General features: G+C 37.2%; 1 protein-coding gene across 5 annotated transcripts in view; it reads right to left on the bottom strand.

Moving 5' to 3' along the window:
• BANK1 (B cell scaffold protein with ankyrin repeats 1) overlaps nt 1-27864 on the bottom strand; it is a 321139-nt gene extending 293275 nt beyond the window's left edge. Inside the window, exon 1 of one of the 5 annotated variants that reach the window (XM_059887725.1) lies at nt 27381-27863. In XM_059887725.1, coding sequence (XP_059743708.1) covers nt 27381-27450 — 70 coding nt within the window. In that variant the 5' untranslated portion in view covers nt 27451-27863. Of the gene's footprint in view, nt 1-27380 lie in introns of all 5 variants that reach the window. The other 4 variants (XM_024993521.2, XM_010805953.3, XM_002688119.6 and 1 more) reach the window with 4 other exon arrangements.
• Between the last annotated feature and the right edge of the window lie 66 nt (nt 27865-27930).

Genomic DNA, 27930 nt, shown 5'->3' on the forward strand with positions numbered 1-27930 from the left:
CATGACTTGTGTCTGAAAATATACTGGCACTAGTTCAAGGTAAGTGATCGCTGCATTTCAGCCCACTCATTGTTGTTCCCAGAGGGAATAGGGAAAGGAAATTCTCCCAGTTGGTAGAACTTTGGGCAGTATCTAATTGTCCACTTTACTTTGAAGAAAAGGCTTAAACTATGGATCTACTTCAAGTAAAAGAAGAAAAAGAAAAGAATATGCTCATTTCACTAACCTAGACTAGGTTACTAATTAAGGAAATATATCTTGGGAACAGGTGCTTATAAGTTACTTTCTTCCATGCAAACGCCCTTGTATTCTTTGTGGCTTATCTAAAAGCAAGTTAGACAGACACTACATTAGCCAATGCCAACTTTATGAATACTAAAGACAATATCTGATTTTCCCTCCACTTTATTCTTTTCTCCTATATCTCAACTGCTTAACAACTTATGCATGGATGAAGGATATTTACTGTTCCATCCCCACCTCCATCCTCAATACAAGTCCCTGAGGTTTTTACTGAAAAGTGGCTTTGTCACTAATGCTATGTAGCTCAGGCCCCAGAGGCAGAAACCATCTTTAGCCATATAGGCTAGATGTGTTTTACCAATGGATGCCACAAAGATCAGTGACAAAACCAGACTGAACTGGCTAGATTCAAGATAGTGGGCAAATTAGGCTCAAATCACCACTTTCCCAGCCTTGATTTATCTCTGTGTTTCCATACCAACTCCTGAGAGCTGAAGGACACTTCCCCTGATTTACCTCTGTGTTTGTTTCAAAACTACCTGGTGTCTGGCAGAGATGCCCTGCAGCTGCATTTTGAGAGATCTATGCTCTGAGACATAGACAGCAGTCAACCACCCCAAACCAACTCTGATGAACACAGGACATGCCTGTGCACGTGAAAGCTCGAGATGCCCTAAAGTTACCTTTGCTTCATTGCCATGCTATGATCTCTGCCCAAAGCAGGTTTTGTGCTCTCCTGAGCACAATGTCTGCCTGTGCAAAGGAACCTGGAAGCCTATGCACGCCCAGCTGCCCCCAGCTACCCCAAGAAATGTCCATCCTTTTCCTAAAGCCCTGATGACCTGTCTGCCTTCTACCCCTTAAAATACCCCTCTTCCCCTCCCTTAGGGGAGAAGGTACCTTTACAGCATGAGTCCTCCTTCTCCATTCCTATTTAAACAACTGAATAAAAGCTCATCTTGCTTGAATCTGAGCAGGAAAGAATTCATTGACCAAGCCAGGGCATCTTCGATTCAGTTACAGTGGAGCCTTGTGTCTAATTAGGTAACAACCTAACACTTGATTGTAAATGTGGAACATTTCAAAGTAACGTACACTGGAATTCCAGTCAATCATAATAATATAAGAAATGCATTCATATGAATATTATGAGAGTTTTTTTTTCCTATTCACAGGGTTACAGTTTTAAGAAAAATATTTTAATTCAATTTTAGTCAAAAACAAAATTTTAAGCTTGAGAAGACACAAATTAGAAAGTTTGAGAGAATAGTCCAAGGTCACATCAATATTAAGTCCTGAGATGGGGTTAAGTTCACATCATCTACTGCCAACTCTGGCTTGGGTATCAAAGCACCCTGCAGGTGCTCTCTATTACTGAGAAAATGGAATAAAATTGCAGTCCCCTTCTTGGGCTTTCCAGTGAACAGAAAGCACATGATCAGTTGATCAGATTAAAAAGAGAATTAACTTCAGTTTCATTGCCAAATCTAATTCAACTGTTCTAGCTCTGAGCAGGAGAAAACCATGTTGGCATTCCCTTATTTCTTTGTCTCCCTCTTTTCTCAAAAAACAACATGGTGGGAATGGTAGAAAAAAAGGAGAGCATGGCTAACCATGGATGGATTGAGAACAATGACCAAATAGTTTATATTTTTCTTCCTAAATTCCTTTCGTGAAAATGAATGCTATTACTAAAGTATGTAAACCAAAGACGCAATAAATATACTCCATGTCCTCAGTTTTTAGTGGAATCACACAATTTAATTATATCAGCAAGAGTTTGATTATCACTTAGACACTAACATCTTTCAATGGTTTTGTTATGTGCAGAATTACATATGAGGTCACAATACATGAATATAACTGAGAAGGCACCTTTAGAAGATTCACATTCTTCTGTAGGCATTGTAAAATATCTTATAAATGGCAGTATACTAGAAGATATATGTACATACTAAAACAAAGAAGATAATGAATTTCTGCCCATTTGTTGAAAGCAATACCAGCAAGTATGTAGCCCTCCCCTCTTTCCTGATGTTTTGTAGCTATTCTTGACCAGAAGGGAAATAGCAGACCTAGCAAAGCGTTTCTCCTTCCACTTGTAGAAGCAACCTGAGGCCTCTTGGGCCTGTGCTCACAGTACACATGAGTTCTGTATAGAGATCACACAACAGCAAGTGATTAAAACACCAGGTGCCTCTATAAACTTCTCAATTCCATTAACACTTGAGGACAGGTTCATGGCCCCACTGTGACTTTGCTCTTTTCTTATCATGTAGTCAAGGACCTACTGGCCTCAGAATCACTTAGGGAGCTTCAAAAAATTAGAATTTCCTAGAATCAGTGCCTAGGAAAGAATCACCCATCAGGTAACTAAACACTGGGGTACTTCTTCACTTCACTCAAGTTTGAAAACTTGAGAAAAAGACATGAATTGCAAAAAGGTGAAATGGTTGTCTAAGGAAGCCTTACAAATAGCTGAAAAAGAAGAGAAGCTAAAGGTAAAGGAGAAAAGGAAATATATACCCATCTGAATGCAGAGTTCCAAAGAAAAGCAAGGAGAGATAAGAAAGCCATCCTTAATGATTAATGCAAAGAAATAGAGGAAAACAATAGAATGGGAAAGATGAGATCTCTTCAAGAAAATCAGAGACACCAAGGGAATATTTCATGCAAAGACAGGCACAAAAAAGGACAGAAATGGTATGGGCATAACAGAAGGAGAAGATATTAAGAAGAGGTGAAAAGAAGAAGACCTATACAAAAAAGATCTTCATGACCCAGATAACCATGATGGTGTGATCACTTACCTAGAGTCAGACATCCTGGAATGTGAAGTCAAGTGGGTCTTAGGAAGCATCACTACAAGAAAAGCTAGTGGAAGTAATGAAACTCCAGTTGAGTTATTTCAAGTCCTAAAAGGTGATGCTGTAAAAGTGCTGCACTCAATATGCCAGCAAATTTGGAAAACTCAGCAGTGGCCACAGGACTGGAAAAGGTCAATTTTCATTCCAATCCCAAAGAAAGGCAATGCCAAAGAATGCTCAAACTACTGCACAATTGCACTCATCTCACACGCTAGCAAAGTAATGCCCAAAATTCTCCAAGCCAAGCTTCAGCAGTACGTGAACCATGAACTTCCAGATGTTCAAGCTGGTTTTAGAAAAGGCAGAGGAACCAGAGATCAAATTGCCAACATCCATTGGATCATAGAAAAAGCAAGAGAGTTCCAAAAAAACATCTAATTCTGTTTTATTGACTATGGCAAAGCCTTTGATTGTGTGGATCACAACAAACTGTAGAAAATTCTTAAAAAGATGGGAATACCAGACCACCTTACCTGCCTCCTGAGAAATCTCTATGCAGGACAAGAAGCAACAGTTAGAATTGGACATGGACTGGTTTCAGATTGGGAAAGGAGTACATCAAGGCTGTATGTTGTCACCCTGCTGATTTAACTTATATGCAGAGCACATCATGAGAAATGCTGGGCTGGATGAGGCACAAGCTGGAATCAAGATTGCCAGGAGAAATATCAATAACCTCAGATATGCAGATGACACCACTCTTATGGCAGAAAGCAAAGAGGAATTAAAGAGCCTCTTGATGAGGGTGAAAGAGGAGAGTGAAATAGCAGGCTTAAAATTCAACATTCCAAAAACAAAGATCATGGCATCCGGTCCCATCACTTCATGGATAGATGGGGAAACAATGGAAACAGTGGCAGACTTTATTTTCTTGGACTGCAAAATCACTGTAGATGGTGACTGCAGCCATGAAATTAAAAGATGCTTGCTCCTTGGAAGAAATGCTATGACAAACATAAGCAGTGTATTAAAAAGCAGGGACATTATGTTACTGACAAAGGTCCACCTAGTCAAAGTTATAGTTTTTCCAGTAGTCATGTATGGATGGGAGAGTCGGACCATAAAGAAAGCTGAGTGCCAAAGAATTGATGCTTTTGAACTGTGGTGTTGGAGAATACTCTTGAGAGTCCCTTGGACTGCAAGGAGATCCAACCAGTTAATCCTAAAGTAAATCAGTCCTGAATAGTCATTTGAAGGACTGATGCTGAAGCTGAAGCTCCAATACTTTGGCCACCTGATGAGAAGAACTGACTCCTTGGAAAAGACCCTGATGCTGGGAAAGATTGAAGGCAGGAGAAGGGGACGGCAGAGGATGAAATGGTTGGATGGCATCACCGACTGATGAGTTTTAGCAAGCTCTGGGAGTTGGTGATGGACAGGGAAGCCTGGCATGCTGCAGTCCATGGGGTCACAAAGAGTCGGACACGACTAAGCAATTGAACTGACTGAATATTTTGTACAAGACTAAATTCTAAACTGTCTTCTAAACTAAAATAATAAACCAATGGGGAATCCTGACCGGGCTACGTTAATATCTGACATCTGGAAATTTATAAAATCTATGTACAAATTCTTATAAAAATGTGAACGTCTAGACAAAGAAGATGACTTCAGAATGTGAAGAACCAGAAAGAATTATTACAATTGTTTCTGTATTTCTTCTTTCTTATTAAAGTGTGCAGGATACTGTCCATTAAAAACTGAAGCTCTATATCATATAAAAGTGTTAAAGACAGAGCTGTTATCAAGAATGTATGAAAATAAATGTTTTATATTTAATCTTAAACAATTTTAGTAATCTATTTTATTTTTTATTCTAATCGCTCAATTACTTACACTTAAGTATGTTGGAAAGGGATAGCTATCCAAATACTGAATTTTCCCTTATATTTTTTTCTCTAAGCATGTACAAGTAACATACTATTAGTATTTAAAATTTTTGCTACTTGAACTTGAGGCATTCCTACATCTTGATGTAGCTTAACATTGTTAGCAAAGTTGAAAATCATCAACAGATACTTGAAAATATAGACAGAGATGGACCATATCTTCATTTACTAGAAATTCTCAATACTTCTGGACAGTCATATTTAAGAGGCCATTGGCCTTACCTTTGTATCATCCTGATCCTCACTACTCTAACATTTCCTAGTTCTCACTCATCACTTCAATTTTCAGATTGGATGTTTTGAAATTCAACATGATAATTTATCATAACTGTCCATAATTATCATAATGTTGATTAAAAATACCTCAATATCAATTCCCTAATCATCTATATTTTTCATATGTTTACTTGAAAATCATTTAATGGTTATCATAAAAAACAATTATTCAGACTTTAGAAAATATAAAGATCATGGAGCACAATTCTTACCCTTAAAGGGACTTAAATACTAGAAAAAAGGAATGCATTTTTACAAATTATCTTAACACAAGGTAGTTTATTTTAGTATATCATTAAGACCTGTGGTTTAATAGTCTAGTTTATCCTAGGGTTAATTACAAATACAATCTTGGGAATAAAATGTCAATAAATCTACAAATATAACAAAATGCAGAACTGAACTTACACAAAAATCCCTGTTTCACGTTAAAAAATCTAAAAATGTATCATGAATTAATAGGCAAACCGCAGTGAACATATAAAACCATGTATTAAAATGTGAACTGCTTTACGAAGGTACACACAAACTCACAATTTCAGACAAATATTATCAATACTTTTTAGTGAAGGGCTATGATACACTATGATTTTCTTCTTACACTATCATATATTTTTTAAATGTTCTACATTTTATAATAAAACACCCCTAAAAACAATCCTATATCATTCTTTTCATGGCAAACTAACCTGATGTCAACCCAATTTTTACCAGTAGGAGACAATGGCCTCAAAATAATTCCCTTCCAGGGTTAAAAAATAGTTCATGTTCTCAGATATTAAAACAAAGTGGGAGCATAAAATAATATTAATGACCTTTTCCAGGGAGTGCACATCTTAATCAGTTGTCTTTCAGAATATCTTTGTCCCCTGAATGGTTAGGACGGAATCAAGCTTTATGTAATGAAAGCAGAAGGCACCTAGCACCAGGCTTAGCAGAACTTTAGACAAATATTTCAGGAACAGTCCTCACTCCATCTTTTTGAAGTTCTTCAACCTGGTTAGGTTGTATCTTGGTTATTTCTGTTTCTTTACCTGAAAGTGTGCAGAAACTGAACCCGAATTCCTAGGGATAAAATACTAAGCCTATGTGCTGGGTTCAGGCCTGGCTTCCAGCACTCATTGATGTGTATGGCGGTGATGATGACAATGACGATAATAATTATAATTAAGGCTACAAAGGTGTAGCGAGTGCCTAATACGTGCCAACTATTCTGGAGTTTGACAAGCACTAATTCCTTTTAACCTCATAGCACCCCTGTGAACAAATGTTCTTATCCTATTTTGCAGTTGTGGTGATGAGGCAGTAAGAAAGTAAACAGCTTGCAAAAGTTCACACATCTGTACTATTAAAAATTATAATTGCAGCAGCAGCAGGTAGCGTTAATGACAAGGAGTACTAAGCTGGTAAAATCAACAAATATGGTCAAACAATAATGGGACTTTCTTTTTTGTATTGCTATTAAAACAACGAATTCCAGAGAGATGTTCCAATAATGAATAAGTATATATATTACCAATGATGTCTACTTAAGGATAACCATGATACCATGCTTTACAATGGTTGTTTTCTTCCTGTGGTTACATCCAGTGTTTTAACTAGGCTGATGGTGTATGAATTTTTGAAGGATGGGGTCTTATTTGCCACATTCATGCTATTCTTTGCTCCTGTTGAGTCCACACGTGTTTAGAAGTCTGTACTGCTTTTCTATTGTTGCTGTAAAAAATTACTGCAAACAGTGACTTAAAAGCCACAGAAATTTATTGTCTTACAGTACTGGAAGTTATAAGTGTGAAAGGAGTCCCACTAGGCTACAGTCAAGACATAAACAGGACCATGCTCCTTCTGGAAGCCTTAAGGAAGAATTCATTGCTTGCATTTTTCCAGCTTCTTGAAGCCCTCTACAGCTCTTGGCTCATGCCCCATTCCCCCATCTTCAAGCCAGCAACATAGGGCTGAGTTCTTCTCATGCAACCATGTCTCCAGCAGCATGAGAATGCTGCCTCCCTCTTTCACATATATTGGATCTACCTGGATAATCCATCATACTCTCCCCATCTCAAGGTAAACTGATGTAGAAGGAGGAGGAGGAGAAAGGGAAGACAGATGGCATCACTGACTCGATGGACATGAGTTTTAACAAGTTCTGGGAGTTGGTGATGGACCAGTAAGCCTGGCATGCTGCAGTCCATGGGGTCGCAAAGAGTCAGACATGACTAACCTACTGAACTGAACTGAACATATTCTCAGGTGCAGAGATTAGGATGTAGACATCTTTGGGGAGCTCAGTGGTAAAGAATCTGCCTTTCAATGCAGGAGACGTGGGTTCAATCCCTGTGTTGGGAAGACTGTCCGGAGAAGGAAATGGCTACTCTCGCCTGGAAAATCCCATGGACAGAGGGATTCCTGGTGAGCTACAGTCCACTGGGTCTCAAAAGAGTTGAACATGACTGAGCAACTAAAAAACAACAATCTTAGGGAACCATTACTGTGTCCACCACAACATATGAACTCTGCTTTCAGCTCTGGTTCCTTCTCTCCTTTTCCTACAGCCTTCTGACATAAAACAGATACATACACAAGCAAGAACACTTTCTGCTTCTCCTCACTCAGTATTTGCAGGAAAACCTTGATTAAACAGCTTAAATGATCATTGTTTACATTTCTCATTGAGTCAAAGGAAATGATATGTTAGAAGAATTTTCTAAGAGTCAATTAGTAGGGGTTTGAAAATTCCTTTGAGAATGCAAAGTATTAGGCAGATGCAAATTATTAGCCTTGCATTCTTAAACTACTCTATTGCAGGCATTTTACAGTATATTTTAATCACATCTGTATTACAGCTTTGATAATTTTAAATGCCCTAATGGCCTTTATGAAAGACATTTTTTCTAGCATTTCATTGTAGATATTTCACTTCCTATTACTTCATTCATCTCTAAGGACCTCGAAAGTAGCAAAACTCTCTAAAATTTTATGATTATCAGTTGGAAACTGTGGTTTTCTATTCTATTACTTATTAAGAATATTTCTAAGTGGATCTACTTATAAGTAATGGTATCTTATATGTTGTACATTATTCTATTAAAATGACTTTCTGTATATATGGCTATTTTATTGAATAAAAAAGGAAATGTTCACGTGGGAGGGATACCTGCTTGACCTGGATGTATATCTGAGTTTGCGTGAGAAAGAAGTGAATTCACTACAGAGACACATACAGTGGCCAAGAGGCCAAGCTTTGGAGTCAGGCTGTCATGGAGTCCAATTGGGCAAATAATTAACATTTCTGAAACTAGATTACCTATTTGTAACATTCGGATAATAGAACTTATGAAATTGGTTGTTGTGAAAATTAAATAAGATAAAGTATGTTGAGCATTTATCACAGTGCCTGACACCTGTCAGCTCTAAATAAAACTTCTTTTCAAACTTCTGGAACGTGATCTGCCTTTCAAGAGGGCATTTGTCAGAGGTAGGAGGCCAATTCCTGGGACACAGTGACTGGAAGTCATAGAGGGAATGTCACTCCCTTTAGAACACTTCTCCAATCCTGACTCCTTCAAGGCCTATATTCCACTTTGGAGCTCCTACGACTTCATGAACTCCACCACTATCAAAGACAGAGTGACCCAGGTGCCCAGAGCTTGTACTTAGCTACTTTTTTAAAAATTATTTGATTTTCAATCTGTGTATTTGTATGGTCACCATCTACTAATGGCAAGAGGTAATGATTTTATATTTATGGTAGTGATAGAATCTTTTTAAATGTATCATATTTAAGCTAAAAAAATTTAGCAAAAAGAAAACATTTTCTTAAACAAGATTATGGGTAGTATAGTCAAAAACTGGGGAAGGTCTTCAGTTCAGTTTAGTTTAGTCACTCAGTCAAGTCCGACCCGTTGTGAGCCCATGAACCACAGCACGCCAGGCCTCCCTGTCCATCACCAACTCCCGGAGTTCACTCAAACTCACATCATTGAGTTGGTGATGCCATCTAGCCATCTCATCCTCTGTCGTCCCCTTCTCCTCCTGCCCCCAATCCCTCCCAGCATCAGAGTCTTTTCCAATGAGTCAACTCTTCGCATGAGGTGGCCAAAGTACTGGAGTTTCAGCTTTAGCATCACTCCTTCCAAAGAACACCCAAGGTTTGGTCTCCTTTAGAATGGACTGGTTGGATTTCCTTGCAGTTCAAGGGACTCTCAAGAGTCTTCTCCAACACCACAGTTCAAAAGCATCAATTCTTCGGCGCTCAGCTTTCTTCACAGTCCAACTCTCACATCCATACATGACCACTGGAAAAATCATAGCCTTGACTAGATGGACCTGTGTTGCCTAAGTCATGTCTCTGCTTTTCAATATGCTATCTAGGTTGGTCATAACTTTCCTTCCAAGGAGTAAGCGTCTTTTAATTTCATGGCTTCAGTCACCATCTGCAGTGATTTTGGAGCCCAAAAAAATAAAGTCTGACACTGTTTCCACTGTTTCCCCATCTATTTGCCATGAAGTGATGGGACCAGATGCCATGATCTTTGTTTTCTGAATGTTGAGCTTTAAGCCAACTTTTTCACTCTTCTCTTTCACTTTCATCAAGAGGCTTTTTAGTTCCTCTTCCCTTTCTGCCATAAGGGTGATGTCTTCTGCATATCTGAGGTTATTGACATTTCTCCCAGCAATCTTGATTACAGCTTGTGCAGTTCTTCCAGCCCAGCATTTCTCATGATGTACTCTGCATATAAGTTCAATAAGCAGGGTGACAATATACAGCCTTGACGAACTCCTTTTCCTATTTGGAACCAGTCTGTTGTTCCATGTCCAGTTTTAACTGTTGCTTCCTGACCTGCATATAGGTTTCTCAAGAGGCAAGTCAGGTGGTCTGGTATTCCCATCTCTTTCAGAATTTTCCACAGTTTATTGTGATCCACACAGTCAAAGGCTTTGGCATAGTCAAGAAAGCAGAAATAGATGTTTTTCTGGAACTCTCTTGCTTTTTCGATGATCCAGCGAATGTTGGCAATTTGATCTCTGGTTCCTCTGCCTTTTCTAAAACCAGCTTGAACATCTGGAATTTCACAGTTCACGTACTGCTGAAGCCTGGCTTGGAGAATTTTGAGCATTACTTTACTAGTGTGTGAGATGAGTGCAATTGTGCGGTAGTTTGAGCAATTTTTGGCATTACCTTTCTTTGGGATTGAAAATGAAATGAAATTCATTTCATTTCAAATGATTGAAAATCGAAAATAAAAACTGACCTTTTCCAGTCCTGTGGCCACTGCTGAGTTTTCCAAATTGGCTGGCATATTGAGTGCAGCACTTTCACAGCATCATCTTTCAGGATTTGAAAGAGCTCAACTGGAATTCCATCACCTCCACTAGCTTTGTTCGTAGTGATGCTTTCTAAGGCCCACTTGACTTTGCATTCCAGGATGTCTGGCTCTAGGTGAGTGATCACACCATCGTGATTATCTTGGTTGTGAAGATCTTTTTTGTACAGTTCTTCTGTGTATTCTCGCCACCTCTTCTTAATATCTCTGCTTCTATTAGGTCCATACCATTTCTGTCCTTTATCGAGCCCATCTTTGCATGAAATCTTTCTAATTTTGGTATCTCTAATTTTCTTGAAGAGATCTCTAGTCTTTCCCATTCTATTGTTTTCCTCTATTTGCTTTGGAAGGTCTTAGGAGAATAAAATTTGCAAAACTCTGTCCCAAGAGACTACTCATGACTGCATTCTAAAATGAGTGGTGACTTTCTGGAATGGCAATTACGCATCAGTAGTCACCCCCAGTCATCAGAGAAAACATTTTTAGCTGCTGCTCGGCCTGCTAACTAGTTCTCATGACTGAATTATTCAGATCTTGGCAGGCCGAAGGGTTTTTAGTCACCTGATGTTGAATTAGAGTGAAAATAAAAGGAAATAGAGCTACTCAGCTTGTCCCATCCTATTTCACTTAAATACAGTCCCTGAGAGCTACAGCCAACTTTGTGTATATCCCTGGAGCCTACCACAGGAGATGCAGGATAAATGAAAGAAGGATAATTACTCCTACACAGGAATGTAGAGAGAGGCATTAGTCCACCCTTTTCTTGACAAATATTCTCAATTCCAAGTGCCTAGAGAAAGCAATTTTAATTTCTGTAGTTTTTTTTTTTAAGATAAGAGGTACTAATTGAATTACTAGTATGAGCTTATCATTCTCTTGAATAATTGATGTTATCATCAATATACATAATGCCTCCTGGGCATCGAAGAGGTTGCATGGCTTGTAAAAGATGAAGGTCCATTAATGACAAAGCCAGGATTGGATCCTGTTCTGTCAGATGACTTCAAATCAATTGGTACAAAAATGTTTTCTTATGTTCCTAAAAACTTATTGTTTTCTTTCTTTATTATTTTAGGCCCATCAGTTAGGTCCAATTTTGCCTTTAAAAATGTTATATACATACTTATAGGTAAAAAAAGTGTACACAACACCAACATGTAAACAAGATGAAGTTTGGGCAGTACAATGAAATGGAACTTTATGTTTCTTCCTTATATTTCCCAAATTTTCTACAATGAAAACCATCCAGAATAAGGCTTAGAAGAGTTAATAAAGTTAACTCTTTACTGTTGCAGGGCCAATGAGCATCTTGTAAATGTTAATTTACATCATCAATCTTTAAAAAACAATATGGCAGACAACACTGGGGACTTGCTTGGCTATAGAACCCTTTCCAAACACTAAAACTGTACTCTTCCCACTGTATCATGATACATTCAAGGGATCGAAGTGACATAAGCATTGGAAAATGTTGAAAACAATGGCAACATAGCTTATGAAATATTAAGAAAAATATTTGGGAAAGAGACTCATGCTTTATTTAAATGAAAGTTAAATTATAATTCTCATTTATAATTATAATTTAAATGAGAGTTGAAACTTAGGCAATGTACAGCATGGTGACCACATGTCACCATGTAGTCACTGAAGGTAACATGGTGACTACAGGAACAACACTGAATTGTATACTTAAAACTGGCTAAGACAGTATACATATATTATTTTTAATTGAAATATAATTGACCTACAACACTGTGTTAATTTCAGGTGCACAACATAATGATGTGACACTTTTGTAAATTACAAATAATCATCATCATAAGTCTAGTTACCATCTGTTAAAATACAAATTTATTACAATATTGACTATATTCCCCTTATTGTACATTTCACCCTGCCCACACCCCACCCCTGCACCGTGACTCATTTATTTTGTCTGAAAGCTTGCACTTCTTAGTCTCTCTCACCACTCACTCATCCCCTCTCCCTCCTTCTCTATGGCAACCAGTGTTTGTTCTTTGTATCTATGACTTTGTTTTGGCTTTGTTACATTGGGTAATTTGTTTTGTCTTCTATATAAGTTAAATCATACTGAATTTGTCTTTCTTTAAGTTAATAAAAATAATTCATTTTAATTACTTAACTAAAATAATTATTTAGATTAATAAAAATAATCTTGTCTGGAGGATGATCTGTTCTTCTATCAATAAATCACTGTGGATTTCCTTCTTTTTGTTTCCTTTTGTTTTAAAACATTGTGCAATATATTTAAATGAGGCAAGAGCACAGCAGAAATATTTACAAATGCTACATCACCAAATAGCCATACAAATGTAATTTTAAATTGTATATCCAAATAGTAAATATATTGAAGCAAGAATGCCAAACAAGTAAAAGTATTAGAAGTAAACATAGACAAACAAAAGTTAGAAGTACATATATCTCTTTTTTCTACTTTTTTAAGCCTGTTACATATTTTCAACTATGGGTATGTATTATTTTAGAAAAAAAGAATAATAAAGAAAATGATTTAATCTTCTAGACATAAATGCAGGATATTAAATTTCATAAACTCTTAGACAATAATAATACTTTTTCTATTTACCCCCAAAAGATATTTTAATTAACTAAATAAGTTATATTAAAAGGTTATAGAAATCTTAGTAAAAATAACTAAAGTATTTGTTATCAGATTTAAACATTAACATAATACTGAGAACTGCCTTAAAATTATCTTTGTGTAAAAGGTTCTGTGAGTTTTAAACTTTTTTCATAATCAAAGGCAGTTCATGTGCAAACCAAACAATTAAGAAAGAACTTGGAAACCCCAGGCTGGTTATCTAAGGGTAGATATAGAACTCCAGGGATATTCATAAACAGGGCATTCAGAAATGGCTTCACTTTTACTTATTCTCTTTCATAAACTTAATCAGCAACTCTAATGTCACACTTTGTACTAGCTCATCAGGAAGCACGTATTAATGTGCTTCTCTCTGCTGAACGGATGCCGGAGGTTACCCATTCCTTTAAATAGCATCCAATCTATTTGAGTAATAGCAGTCATTTTCATATTAACTTTGTTTTCTATGTGACCTACTAAGTTAGTCCATCTCCAAGACATAAAACTCATTCTCTAAGTTATTTGCATTTATATCAGTTTCTGTTGTTTTAGGTAGAAAAATATTTCAGCAATAATTTATTTGAGTGACTCTTATTAGCCCATATATTTGCCTCAAACATGTGCTTCATTGACAAACATTTCTAACATGAAAGACATTTGTTTATGGCCATGTCAAGTTGTTCTTAATTTTAGAATCTTCTAATGAATGAAATCCCAATAATTAAACAATGTGAGGCCATTTACATAGCATATATGATTATTGAGACAGTGGCAGATTTATACATTTAACATGTGAAAATATCTTTTAAGTTATTTGCTCAGTTAAGATGCACACATGCTATCTGAATATCAACATCATAAACACAACACTCCAAAATACTCTTATCTTAGAATTCCCTAGGTTCTTTCCCAGTTCCATTTCATCCCCACATTTCCTCCTGTTTTCTCTGGCACATCCCATAATAAAAGTCCCACCAGGAAAGTCAGAAATAATCATAAGAGAATTAAAAAAATCAGCAAGTTGTCTGTGCCCTACTTAGCCTGCCAACACCATTTCCCTATCTATAGCCCCCTCCACTTTTATTTCTATGATAAGCCTCCTTCCCTTCCGCTCATTTCCAATGTGGTCAACAGCAAAGTGAGAACTTTATTTATCCAATGGGATGAACAGAACTGAAGAAAAAAACTAAAAAGAGTGCCATCAATCTCTGGTTGAAAGAACTCAGGAATCTCAAGAACTCTTTGCCATTTAACAGGGATGATAATTTTTGTGCAAAAGAACTTACTTCTCTTCCAGTGTTGTGATAACAAAGCATACCATGGTTAAAAACATTTATGAGACAATGGCTTCAAGGAAATTGAACAGACACTGTTAGTTGCAGAATTTCTCAGGCTATTTTAATGACCTAATATATATATATATTTATATATATATATATATATATATATATCATATTTATACCTATACATATATATTATATACCATTTATATATAAAAACTTATTTCACCACAGAACATCTTTTTTTCCCAAGGAATATATATGGTATGGAGTAACAGGGGAAACACAGCATTAAAGGAACGAAGCTCGGAAGTATGAACTCTTTAGATTTTTGAGGCATTGACCATCAGGTAAGAGAGGTATGAGTCGCCCTTCATAATGTCCCATGTGGCTGCTGACCTACCTGCCTTGCAGCAACCATGACAGTCATCAATCACAGAGTACCTGCCTGCTTCAAGTACTACTACACGCTCTTTCCTCATTTCATTGTGAGGTACAGAGAGGTCTTGTAACAGAGTAACTTAAGGTCCTATGACTAACTACTAGGTGATTCTGCTGGGCTTTGAATTCATATTGAGGAGTTCAGAGTCTAGATTTTTATATGCACCAGACCAGAGAATTATTCTAAGAGGTCATACAATAAAATACTACATGTGAACATACTTTCTAATGATTCCTCTATGTTTTCACAAGGAGAGCAGAAATGAAATGGGTTTTAACTGCTAGCTTCTCAGAAGGCTGGCCCTCATAAAAGTAATAGAAAAGCTGTCCCTTTCTTTCCATAATTACAGGAACTGTGGGTTACTCAGAACTAGAAATTTGCTTTGGGGATCCTTTCTGTTATTCTGCTCACCCTTAGATGTCTAGGTGAAACACTGTATAGATTTATACCCTATAAGGAATACACTGCTCAGACATAATTTAAACGATTTCAAATATATCGCTAAAACATTACCTGCACAACTATATCAACTATTATTTAATTACATGATGATATAAGAAATGCCTTCATTGCAAAACTTCAGAGGCTGAGTCAACTACACTACGGTCCAGTTTTTCTGTATGTTCCTCTGTCTTCATAGGGCTGGGAGAGCAGGAAGTATAATATATGGTATAGCTATGAACAAAGTCTCCTTCAAGAATAAAGAAATGAAAGTTTACTACATTTTTATTTTTAAAAATATGATGCTTAAACAGAATTAAATTCTCAAAATGAGAAAAATGTTCTTAACCCATTAACTATTTTCCCTGAAGACTACATAGTATTCATATATAGAACCATAGCATTTATTTTCATAACAGATCACAGGTTTCTTCAAGTTCAGTTTGGAGTGAAAACCCAGAGAAACATGTGTTTGAGATATTATACTGTTTAATGTAGTGTTGAGAAAAATTAAACAGGAGAACTGAAAGAACATTTATATGAGGCTCTCAATCCTGAGATTCATATGTATGCGACACCAGAAGTGTGAGAATGAGCCATGTAAACACATTCCTTCTAATAAAAGTGCAAGTTGAATGTAGCTTATGCTGAATATAATATCGGCCATTTGCTAAGCACCTGTTATGAATGCTCTAGGTACTCTACACACAGAATTATATTTATCATCATGAGGCTATAAAATAGGTGTGTTACCCACTCCAGATATAAAAGAATTGGATCCTAGATACGTAATCAGCTCAAAGTCACACAAGTGACAGATCCTATATCTGAGTTGACACAGATTGAGTGCCAAAGAATTGATGCTTTTGAACTGTGTGTTGGAGAAGATTCTTGAGAGTCCCTTGGACTGCAAGGAGATCCAACCAGTCCATTCTAAAGGAGATCAGTCCTGGGTGTTCTTTGGAAGGAATGATGCTAAAGCTGAAACTCCAGTACTTTGGTCACCTCATGCAAAGAGTTGACTCATTGGAAAAGACTCTGATGCTGGGAGGGATTGGGGGCAGGAGGAGAAGGGGACAACAGAGGATGAGATGGCTGGATGGCATCACCAACTCGATGGACATGAGTTTGAGTGAACTCCGGGAGTTGGTGATGGACAGGGAGGCCTGGCGTGCTGCAATTCATGGGGTTGCAAAGAGTCGGACACAACTGAGCGACTGAACTGAACTGACTGAACTGACAGATAATCAACCCACAAAGGTGAACACAACTTGCAGCCTAAGTTATCTTGTCAAATAACATGATCAATTTTAACAATGTAAAACTGGAAAAATGTATGGGAAACAGGTAAGAGATTGGGAGATTAGTTTGGTCTATAATACAAACAAAATTTTTGATAAATTTTAAACTGAAACTCTATACGTATGTCCAAAGATCTATCAAGTTCTTTTTAAAAAGGAATTATGTGTCTTTTTTTTCATTTTAACATCTTATTCAGTTTAATACTAATAAAATATTAGATATTTTCCATCTCATAATTTCAGTGCAAAAGTCACATTTTTCCAATTAATGATTCAACTGAATTAATGAACTACTTTTGTGATAAAATATTATCTGGAAAGACATCTCAAATATAGAAAGTAATATCTTGTTACATTTTTTCACAGAGGCACATCAGGAAAGTTCAATCTTCATGTAACTGCAATACGAGTGAGTTGAAAGTTTCCAACTTTGTCAACTGAATTAAATAACCCAAGTTACTATATACTTATTCTGAAACCTTGGACCTTTTGGACACAGAATTTTCTATCCATATTAATCCAACAGAATAGTTAATAACATTTAATGTTGATTGGCGCTAATGGTAAAAAAATCTGCCTGCAATACAGGAGACACAAGGGACTCGAGTTCAATCCCTGAGTCAGGAAGATCCCCTAGAGGAGGGCATGGCAACTCATTCCAGTATTCTTGCCTGGAGAATCCCATGTACAGAGAAGCCTGGCAGGTTACAGTCCATGGGGTCACCAAGAGTCTGACATGACTGAGCAACTATATTTACACTTAATTCCCTAACTTAAAGTTCTTTCTGATTAAAACTGCTAGATGGCTTTCTATTAAATGCTTCTAAAGTATGTGTTACACAACATCCCAATTATTTCATGGGAAGGAGAAGTGGACAAAATCATCTTTAAATGCAAGTGGAAAAAGAGAATAATAAATATCTGCTGCTGCTGCTGCTAAGTCGCTTCAGTCATGTCTGACTCTGTGTGATCCCACAGACGGCCTCCTACCAGGCTCCTCTGTCCCTGGGATTCTCCAGGCAAGAACACTGGAGTGGGTTGCCATTTCCTTCTCCAATAATAAATATCTATTAATAGCCAAAAGAAAATTATGGAAAAGGCGATTTCTTGGGAGAACTTTCCTTAGCAGAAATTGGCTTGGGAATAAACAAAAACATGAGTGGAACAGAGAATTCAGAATGCAAATTCCCAGATACATGAAACTTTGCTGTATGCCAATGGTGGTATTTCGATTCACTTACAAGAGTAGGGTTCATTTAATAAATGCTTTTCTCAATTAGCTGCCCATATTAAAAAAGAAAAACTTAAGTTGGATTTTAGCCTCATGCTATACACAAAAATAAATCCCAAGCATACTACATGCAACTATAAAAATTAAAATCTTAGAAAAAAATACAGAAAATTACAATGGTCACTGAGAGATTTTTAAGACTCCCCTAGCCAAGACAGGGAACAGAACTGTGAAAGAAAATATAAGTGTATTTGAAAAAATGAGCATTAAAATATATTCAGTGGCAACAAACACCATAATCAAAATCATTTAGAAAGATTACAATAGACTAAGAAAAATATCTGTGATAATAAGATACAGTTTAAATCTTCAATATGTAATGTGACCTCACAAATTATTAAGGTAAAAGATATAATAGAAATACGAGTAAATTATATGAAAAATGGTAGGTAAATTTTAGCATTTATACTATTTTAGTATTACACTATGATTTAAACATTCAAATAATACTATAATGTCATTATTAAAATACCTCTGTGGGCAATCATGAATGGGGAGAGGGTCTCTTTAAACTATTGGAGGAAGTGTAAATTATGTTAGCATTGTTCATGTCAGATATTGGTAATATTTCTATAACAATATTTCATAAGAAAGAAACCAAACCTTCAACAGATTTCATTGGGATTTTTTGAAAACTTAGAGCAGTGCTATCCAACAAAAAATACAATATAAATCACAAGTGCAAATCCCATATGTCATTTTAATTTTTTAACAGCTATATAACAACAAATAAAAAGAAACAAGTGAAATTATAGCAATATATTTTATTCAATCCAGTAAAACATGTAAATCAATATTAAAGTTACTGAAAGATTTTACATTCTATTTTAAATCTTTGAAAACTAGTGAGTGTTTTTACATTCACAGCACATCTCAATTTGAACCAGCTGTATTTCAAGTGCCCAAGAGCCACATGTCTAGTTGATACAGTGTCAGGCAGCACAGTATAGTGTTTTTTTGCCCATCAACAGACAGAAAGTATGTAAGAGTTCACTGATCTGACATCATAGAACAAATCTGCATTCAGAGAATACAATTTTTTCAACTCACTGTCATTTATTATCAAAATCTTCTATGACACAAGTAGTATGTAACAGGAACTGCCCAAATGTATAACTATTCCAACTTGCTCGAATGTGTTTTCACTTGGCAACATTCAGTTACTTGATTCAAACAGGAAGAATACAGTTGGATAGACTTATTCAGGGCTGGAGTTTAATCAAGCAGCTCTGACGGGAAAAAAGGGGGTACAAGTTGAAGCATATGCAAAGATATGACTGTAATAGTGATGCACTGATTCAGATTTGGATAAAAAGGAAGGGATGATCAATAAAAGCAAAACTATGGAATAATCCAGCATGGAAATAAAGGTTCAATACAAAGAAATATTCATTATTTTCCATTAACATTCATGCCTAGAGAGAGAAGGAGATGGGGAGGGGGAAAGGGAATGAAGGAGGAGAAAGAAGGGGAGGAGAGGAAGAAGAGAGGCACTCCAGAATCATGGAAGAAGAGAAGGAAAGAAGGAAGGGAAAGGATGAAACAGAATATTTAAACACATAAGAAAATATCTACATTAAAATGTGTTCATAATGAAATTTATGGAACTTGTCTCTGAACCTTTTCATAGGAAAAAATTTCCTTTGGTGTAGTGCTATCAGCTTTTGAGTACAAATAAACCATTACACTAGCACAGATCTTAAAACAAAAAACAAATACACAAAACCCTTTCTTTAACCCACATCTCCTGCAGTGGCTACTTTCTTTCTGCATACTGGAGCCAAGCTTTCAAAAGTTGTCTACATGGTATCCACATCCTCATCTACCTTCACCCTTCAACTCTCATCCCCTCTCCTAAAGCTACTTAACCTCTCTCCCTACAGTCATCAGTAAGTTTCATGTCAAATCCATCAGCTAAATTTCAGTCTTCAATTTACCTGAACTATTCAAAGAATTTCAATCCGTTCACCACTCCTGCCTCCCCAAAACATCTCATTCTTGAATTCTTGCCATTATACTATTTTCCTCCTTTTCTTTTTAGCCTCTGCTCAATCATATAGGGTAACTCCTCTGTCTCTATCAATATATAAATTTTACTTTATGTGGTTCTTTATCCTGGGTCATCTTTTCTTTCTACTCTAGATACTTCTTTTCTGCTATCTTATTTACTGATGCAATTTTAAAGACTGTGCATACCTGTGCTCTCAGTCGTGTCCAACTCTTTGTGACCCATGGACTGTATAGCCACTAGGCTCCTCTGTCCATGGGATTTCCCAGGCAAGAATACTGGAGTGGGTTGCCATTTCCTTCTCCAAGGCATCTTCCCAACCCAGGGATCAATATATATCTCCTGCATTGGCAGGGAGACTCTTTACTAGCTGAGCCAAGTACTTTCCCCAATTTTATATCTCTAGCCTGAACTCCCTTTCTGAACTCCATATCATAACATCAAATGCTTATCTGACATTGCTACCTGAGTATTTCTCATCTAGCCCAAATGTAACATATGCAAAATTGAAATTGAATGTGTTCATGCCCTTGCCATTTCTTCCTGCTCCTTCAGTCTTTTCCATTAGAGTAAATGACAACTTACGACCTTCCCAGTTTTCCATGCCACAAACCTACCATTGACTCTCCACATCTCTTTCCCCCTCAGACTCTGTATCTACTACAACAGCACAAAAAGCATGTAAGTAATAGTTCTCAATAAACACGTCCACTTCTCCCTTTATTTTACTTTTGGATAAATTCCTAATTGTTCAAAAACTTCCATTGTTGACTTCTTCCAATTAACTGTACCAAAAGCACCTCACAAGATCTTTTATTTTTTTCAGATCATAAGCTCTTTTTATTTTCACCTTCATTGATTCAGAAGGTGATTTAGAAGAAGAATAACCTTTCACATGATCTTCTAAAAACAAAAATCTAGTCATGTTATGCTTCTGTTTTAAAATGCTTCAGTATCTACTCATACTTAGGGGACTTTTCATACAGGCTTATGTAATTGAGTTTCAGTTTACTTTTCCAGCTTCTTCTTCTGCATCTCTCCCCTTGCTCATTAGAAGACTGACTGTAACCTTGTTAAAATCTGAAAAATTGTCTGTCACTCAGAGTCTCCTTCCTTCACTTACATCATTACACTTAATTGATCACACCTGAACTTCATTAATTTGTGTCTATCTCTCCAATTTGGTAAGAGCACACTGAATTCTAACCTTGTTTTCCAAGGCGATCATTAACACTATTAATAACATATCATCTGTCACCTAATGAGGATACTAAACTTCCTACTCGATTACTACAAAAGATCTCAATCAAGGACCGATCTCTGAAGTAAAATGCTGATTACACTGCTTCAGGTTGATATTAGCCCACTGATAGTGTGGATAAAGGCTTCACAATGGCCTGTCAGTGATGCTATTTTTTATCATCTGCCAGGAGGATTGAGATAATAGCTTGTAAATTATGCTGGAGGAATTTTATAATTCCTCTTTCTTTTTTACTAAGATAAATGTCATAAGGATCCTCTTTGTGTGCCTCAATTTAAACACATTTTAAAAGTTTGTCAGAAACAGCATGCTACAAACTTTTCATATAAGTAAAAGCATTGTATTAACAAAGCATAAAAATTCTATTGCTAAATTTTATAATTAATATAATTTTATAACTACACAGTTCAAAACTCTAGACTTCATAGTGCTTAACTCATAATACTAACCTTTGAATGAATTATTTCCTCACCAACTATAGAGACTTCAAGTTTTCAAACATGCACCATAAAGCTAGAAAACTCCAAATATTTTTATCTAGAGGACTCACCAGACTCACCTCACAAGGCACTCTATTTTTAGCACATAAAAGGAATAGATCTAATTCTGATGATTTTTAACTTTCAATAGAAGATTCTTAAAGATTGCTTTAACAATAACAGCAATTTTCTAAAAGAGGAAAAGCTTACAGGAACAGGAATGGCAGTGTTTGAGAAATAAAGGTATTCTAACCCAAACTCTTTTTTTCCTCCAAAAAAAAAAGAAACTTATTCAAACTAGTTCATATAAAGAAAAAGTCATTGCAGGATGTCACAGGCATTTCATGAACAGACAATATCAGAACAACAAGAGCAGCGGGGTCCTACACGACCTGCAAATGGAAAGTCAGAAACCAAGACTCTTCCCTCTGTCTTTCTCCTTAATTCTCTCTTCTAGTCTTTTGTCTAATTATCCATCTTCCACACGAGTCAACTAGTTGTCATTCTCTATTGTATGTCACCGAACATTGACCTTCGACTGCTAACAGTCTCATTATCTATTGTTTGGAAGGAAAGAAGGGCTTTGTTGAATCCAACAAATCTTTAAATGCCAGACAACACACATCACTGGCCATTAAGCAGTCAAAGGACTGGCTCCAACAGGGACCCAATAGTTCACGAATTACATTAAAACTGTAGTTGTCTCCTGAGATTTCTTAATTACACTGGTCTTCTAAATCTAAATAAAATGTGATTGGCCAATGTAGAAAATGTGTACATCTTAAGGATTCTTTATACAGTCACAAGAAATACTCTACAATTTGTCATTCCAGTGCCATGATTTTATAGAATCTTACCACTTTGATGTGATAAGTTTCTACATGTTGATGTTTCTCCACCCTGCACCCCATCCCCTAAAAAAAGACTTTAATAGTTTAGAAAACTGTTAGGAAATGAAAGGCCACAATGAATTATTAAATGTTTTCATATGATTATATGAAACAACATAACTTCTTGTCCAAATTAGGTGCTAGTCTTCTGACATGCTCACCTATCAAAGTAATGTGATATCTCAATCACATAAATTCAAAGTAGAAACATAATAAATGGTAGCTACTAAAAGGCAAAAATTTCAAGTAGTCTGAAACTATATTGTTTTTCTGAAAGTTAGACATGATCCTACAGATAAATATGAACAAAAAGGGAATGAGACCATTGATCTTGACTGAAGGATGAGGTTGACACCTCAACCTAGATCATGACCAAACAAAATTAGGCAAATGAAATTCCATGTTAAGAATGTCTCATGCTTTTCAGTATGTCTTCCTTATTAAATGGAACACATAAAAATGAAGCAATGAGAATTACTAATATGAAGCTTAAAAGAAAAGGAAATATGACACATAATTCATATGATAAAGCAAAACTTGAACTGGATACAAAGAAAATCTTATAAAAAACCACAAGGCAATAATGAATTACTTCTCATGATTACAAAGAGAAGTAATCTTTCTGGATTATCTCAATCAGAAGCATTTGGAAGCAGCAAAGAAATCTATGCCTAATGGTAAAGGTCTAAAATGTTCATTATATTTCTGAGTGAAAAATAAATACAAGAGTGAAAAATAAATAAATCCATACAATATCTGTTATCTTCACCACCTGAACTATTTCAGTATCTGCAGTAAAACATAGATACCATTCTTTATATTTAAAATAGGAAAGAATTACAAGACCATATAACAACTCATTTTTAAATAATAACTTCTAGAATATTTGTCCTTCCTATTCTTATTTCATATACATCTCCAAAATTATTGTAAGATATTCTATAATATATATATAGAAAGTAATAAAATAGCAACTGTACCTTAGATGATCAGGTAGTGAGTGAAAGTTGCTTGGTGACCCCATGGACTGTAGCCCACCAGTCTCCTCTGTCCATGGAATTCTCCAGGCAAGAATACTGGAGTGGATTGCCATTCCCTTCTCCAGGGGATCTTCCCAACCCAAGGATCACAGCCAGGCCTCTTGTATTGGCAGGCAGCTTCTTTACCATCTGAGCCACCAGGAGAGCCCTGATGATCAGGTAGCAGCCATTTAATTTCTTAAAACATGTGATTTATATTTGGCAGGAATGATATTCTTTACATTAGTTTGTTTTTAGCCCAGCAGTAAATATTTTGGTAAAACAGATCTTCTATCTTCTTATAATTTGATGAAATGTCCCACAATTTTACATTTGATGCTTACTTTTTAAACATACATTTTTTTTTCCTTAATTGGGTCATAATTGATTCTCTGTGATATGGAGAAATAATTCCATAATGATATAGCTCTCATTTTGTCCTATTAAATTCCCATTTTATTCTTTCTTGTAACTGCCCTAGTCTAATCAATCTTTCTTTTTTTTCTCATTGTGGATTCTTTTTTCCCTCCTCCTGGAACTATTAACTACACTATTTCCCCAAGATTATGACAATATCTTTCTATAGGAAGCCACACTTCCCAGTTTTATTTTTTTTGATGTGGGAGTTTGATGACTTCATCCTTTTAAGTTTTTCCCCAAGCCAACACGAGGCAGTTTCTCCAGAAGAATTTTACTTGTTACATGTAAATATGACACTATCAATCAATGACCAAAGGAGTAAAACAATAGCCAACATGTATTAGGCAATTACTATTTGCTATGGCACCTTGAAAAGCACTTCACATGCATTTTCCCCTTTAATACTCAAAAACATTCCTTCAAATAAATGCTATTGTTCAATCCACATTTACTTTGTAACTGGGCAAATTGATATAATGATAGATTTATTTATTTATTCAAGATCACAAAGCAGATAAGCAATGAAGCTAGACTGGATTTAAAGCAGTCTGAGCTGCTGCTGCTGCTAAGTCACTTCAGTCATGTCGGACTCTGTGCGACCCCATAGATGGCAGCCCACCAAGCTCCCCCATCCCTGGGATTTTCCAGGCAAGAACACTGGAGTGGGTTGCCATTTTCTTTTCCAATGCATGAAAGTGAAAAGGGAAAGTGAAGTCACTTAGTCGTGCCAACTCTTTGGGACCCCATGGACTGCAGCCTACCAGGCCCCTCCGGCCATGGGATTTTCCAGGCAAGAGTACTGGAATGGGTTGCCATTGCCTCTCCAGTCTGAGCTGAGGCCATCATAAGTAGGGCATGATCATGATCGCCTATAGCACGTGTTCAGAAAGACATGGCAAAAAAAGGTTCCTATGCCCAATATGCTGCTGTATGCCTGAAATCCTAAGCAATTAAATATTATACAATTATTCCATAAAAGAAGGCCCTGAAAGAGCACCTCTCTTTAAAATCTCAGCATAAATAAGCCTATCAGACAGAACCCAGAGAGAACCTTTCCAGCTTGTCTGAAGAAAGTTTTATCAGTCAGCAGAGTTAAATAAAGGAATCTCCCATAGTAGAAATCTAGATCACTGACTATGCTGGAAGATTGTAGTTGGAGGGAAAGTTTCAAATCCTCAAGAACTTTAGACACAATACTTAGACAAACTATCTTCCTCACAAACTATGTACAAGCATCTAGCATATGGTGAGACAGGACAGATGTGCTCTGCTTTTAACCTAACAATTCATCTCTGTCTTCATCAGAGGCCTCAAGTAATATTAATAAGAAATACAGAAACTATGGAGTAGGGAATATTCTATGCTTTAGTAAACAGTCTTTATTGAAGGTAGCAGTCAAAATTAGATTTAAACAATCATCAGTTTTGGAATAAAACAAAGAAGGAACTTCTCTTTTGGACATTAGTAGACAGTATCTAGTTACTTATAAACCAGAAAAAAGAGTCTAAATGGAATTTTTATCCACTGTGCATCATTTTCACACTGTCTTAGTTCTGGGTACCATATTTTTCCTGCTTCCACTAAAGGACAAGTTGAACACTCTGATGGAAGTTTATACAGTATTGTCATTACAAATACAAAATACACCAACTGCTGGAAATATATCTTCATAGGCATGAAACTGTTATTTACCACTTTAGATTGTGTTTGCCCATTTTACACTCGTATTACTACACAACTCTTGGGGATGGGTAGGTAGAAGACTGTTGGTGAAATGATGAATGAGATCTTCAGATATTTATTGGTTATGGAACTGTGGGCAACTCACTCATTGAGTCTTACTTTTCTCATGTCTAAAGTGAGGCAGTTGGAGTAACTAACCCCTAATGTGTCACATTTAGCCCAAGTCTATGATGCTACAGAGACACCTGCCCAAAGCAGAGAGAGAGGTCACACAAAAAGGTGTTCGTTAAAAAAAAGAGAGAGAGAGAGAGATTAATCAGAACTAGTTCTTTTAAAAGACTATTCACATCAAGGAATGGCATGGGTTAATAACAAAAGAGAGCTCGTTAGAAGTGTCATTAGCTGAGCCAAATAAGGAGATAAATGAATCAAGTGAAATAATATTGTATTGGAAGGACCAAAAGAGATGAGGGGAAATGCACAGGAGGAACAAGAATACTCAGAATGAGACAAAAGGTGGTTTACATCACTGCAGCATTATTCATACTACCAAACACTTCAAAGCATTACTTGGGCATTAAGTGAAATAATAGTTATGTTTTGTCTAAACTGCTCAATCTAGAAGTTTGAAACAAATTGTAGCTGATTCTATTTAACAAAATTGTTCAACCAAAATTACAAAAGAGCTAACCTGCTCAAGGTTCAAAAGATATGGCTGGTTTATTTACTGAAGCAAGCCAAGATGCAGTCCATCAGACCACGGCTTTCAGAATGTCAGTGTTCACTACACAGAAAGTTAACATATTAAGATATCAGTTCTTTTCTTGTCATTTCCACTGCCACAAGTACACTTCCCATTTTAACTAAAAAGCAGTATTTTGAAACTCGTATATGAAAAAACACATTTCCCATAGCTAAAACCATAATTTAATTTTTTTAAATGCTAGTAAGCTATGAGAAACTCCATTCAGCAAATCAATAGAATTTCATTCAGATTTTTTATCGCTTATGTCAGTGTGTACATCTTCAGTACTCTTAATATGCAAGTGAAGCCTTTTTCTTTTTAATTTTCAAAGCTGAACACTTTTTATATTCATTATACAATTCACAAATGCATTTGACATATTTCAAAAAGAAGTGAAAACAAGTGCCTTCACTTCCATTTGACCCGTAAATGCATTTATTTTTCAGACGCATTGACTGCTTTTCCTTTTGCGTTAGGAAAAGCTGTTTCGAGGACTTTCTGCAGAAAGTAATCTCTCTGACTAGCAGGTCACAGGCCATTTACCGGGTTGGATTCGGGGAGCCCCGGCAGGTAAACGGGCAGTTCTGCTGTAACATGTTGACAGAATTTTTAGGCTGATGTGTAACTGTAACACATTCCAAGGTGATTTTGGATACTAGAGGAGGCTGTCCCAGGTGCTCTGGAAAGTGCCAGCTACTTAGAAGTTGCAGCACTGGCGGTGGCGCGCTGCCCAGATTTCAAGAGTGCTTCCACCTGCTCGGGTCCGGGTTCCCCGGCCAAGAAGCCCGCGGCAGGCGCCGGCAGAGCGGCAGCCTGATCCCCCACCGCGAGGAGCACGGTCTCCGCGGGACCCCGGGGCCGGCCGGTCTCCCTCCCGCCTCCCGACCGCGCGCGCACCCACCTGGGGGCGCTGGGCCGCCGGCAGGCTGCTCGCAGCTCCCGCGCGCCCAGCCTGGCGCTGCTGGCAGCATCGCGGCCGCTGAAGCCCAGGCGCCTGGACGCGTGCCCGCCGAGCCCTGACTCTCCCGATCTGAGGTTCTCCTCGACCTGGTCTCCGGGCCTCGCTGTCCTCAGCCCGCTTCCCACCGCGGCTGCTGCTGCCGAGGTCCCGGAAACGCAGCCCCTGGGCGCGGGCCGCAGGGCGAGGGCTCACCGCGCTGGGCTCCCTGCGGAAGTGAAACTGCTCAGGGGCTCGCGCTGGTCTCCTTTTTAGGCCACTTTGGTTTCTTCTAACACTCCTCGGCGGAGAAGGCAATGGCACCCCACTCCAGTACTCTTGCCTGGCAAATCCCATAGGAGGAGCCTGGTAGGCTGCAGTCCATGGGGTCGCTAGGAGTCGGACACAACTGAGCGACTTCACTTTCACTCTTCACTTTCATGCAATGGAGAAGGAACACTGGAGAATCCCAGGGAAGGGGGAGCCTGGTGGGCTGCCATCTATAGGGTCGCAC

This window comes from Bos taurus, chromosome 6, assembly GCF_002263795.3.
Source record: "Bos taurus isolate L1 Dominette 01449 registration number 42190680 breed Hereford chromosome 6, ARS-UCD2.0, whole genome shotgun sequence".
NCBI lineage: Eukaryota > Metazoa > Chordata > Mammalia > Artiodactyla > Bovidae > Bos > Bos taurus.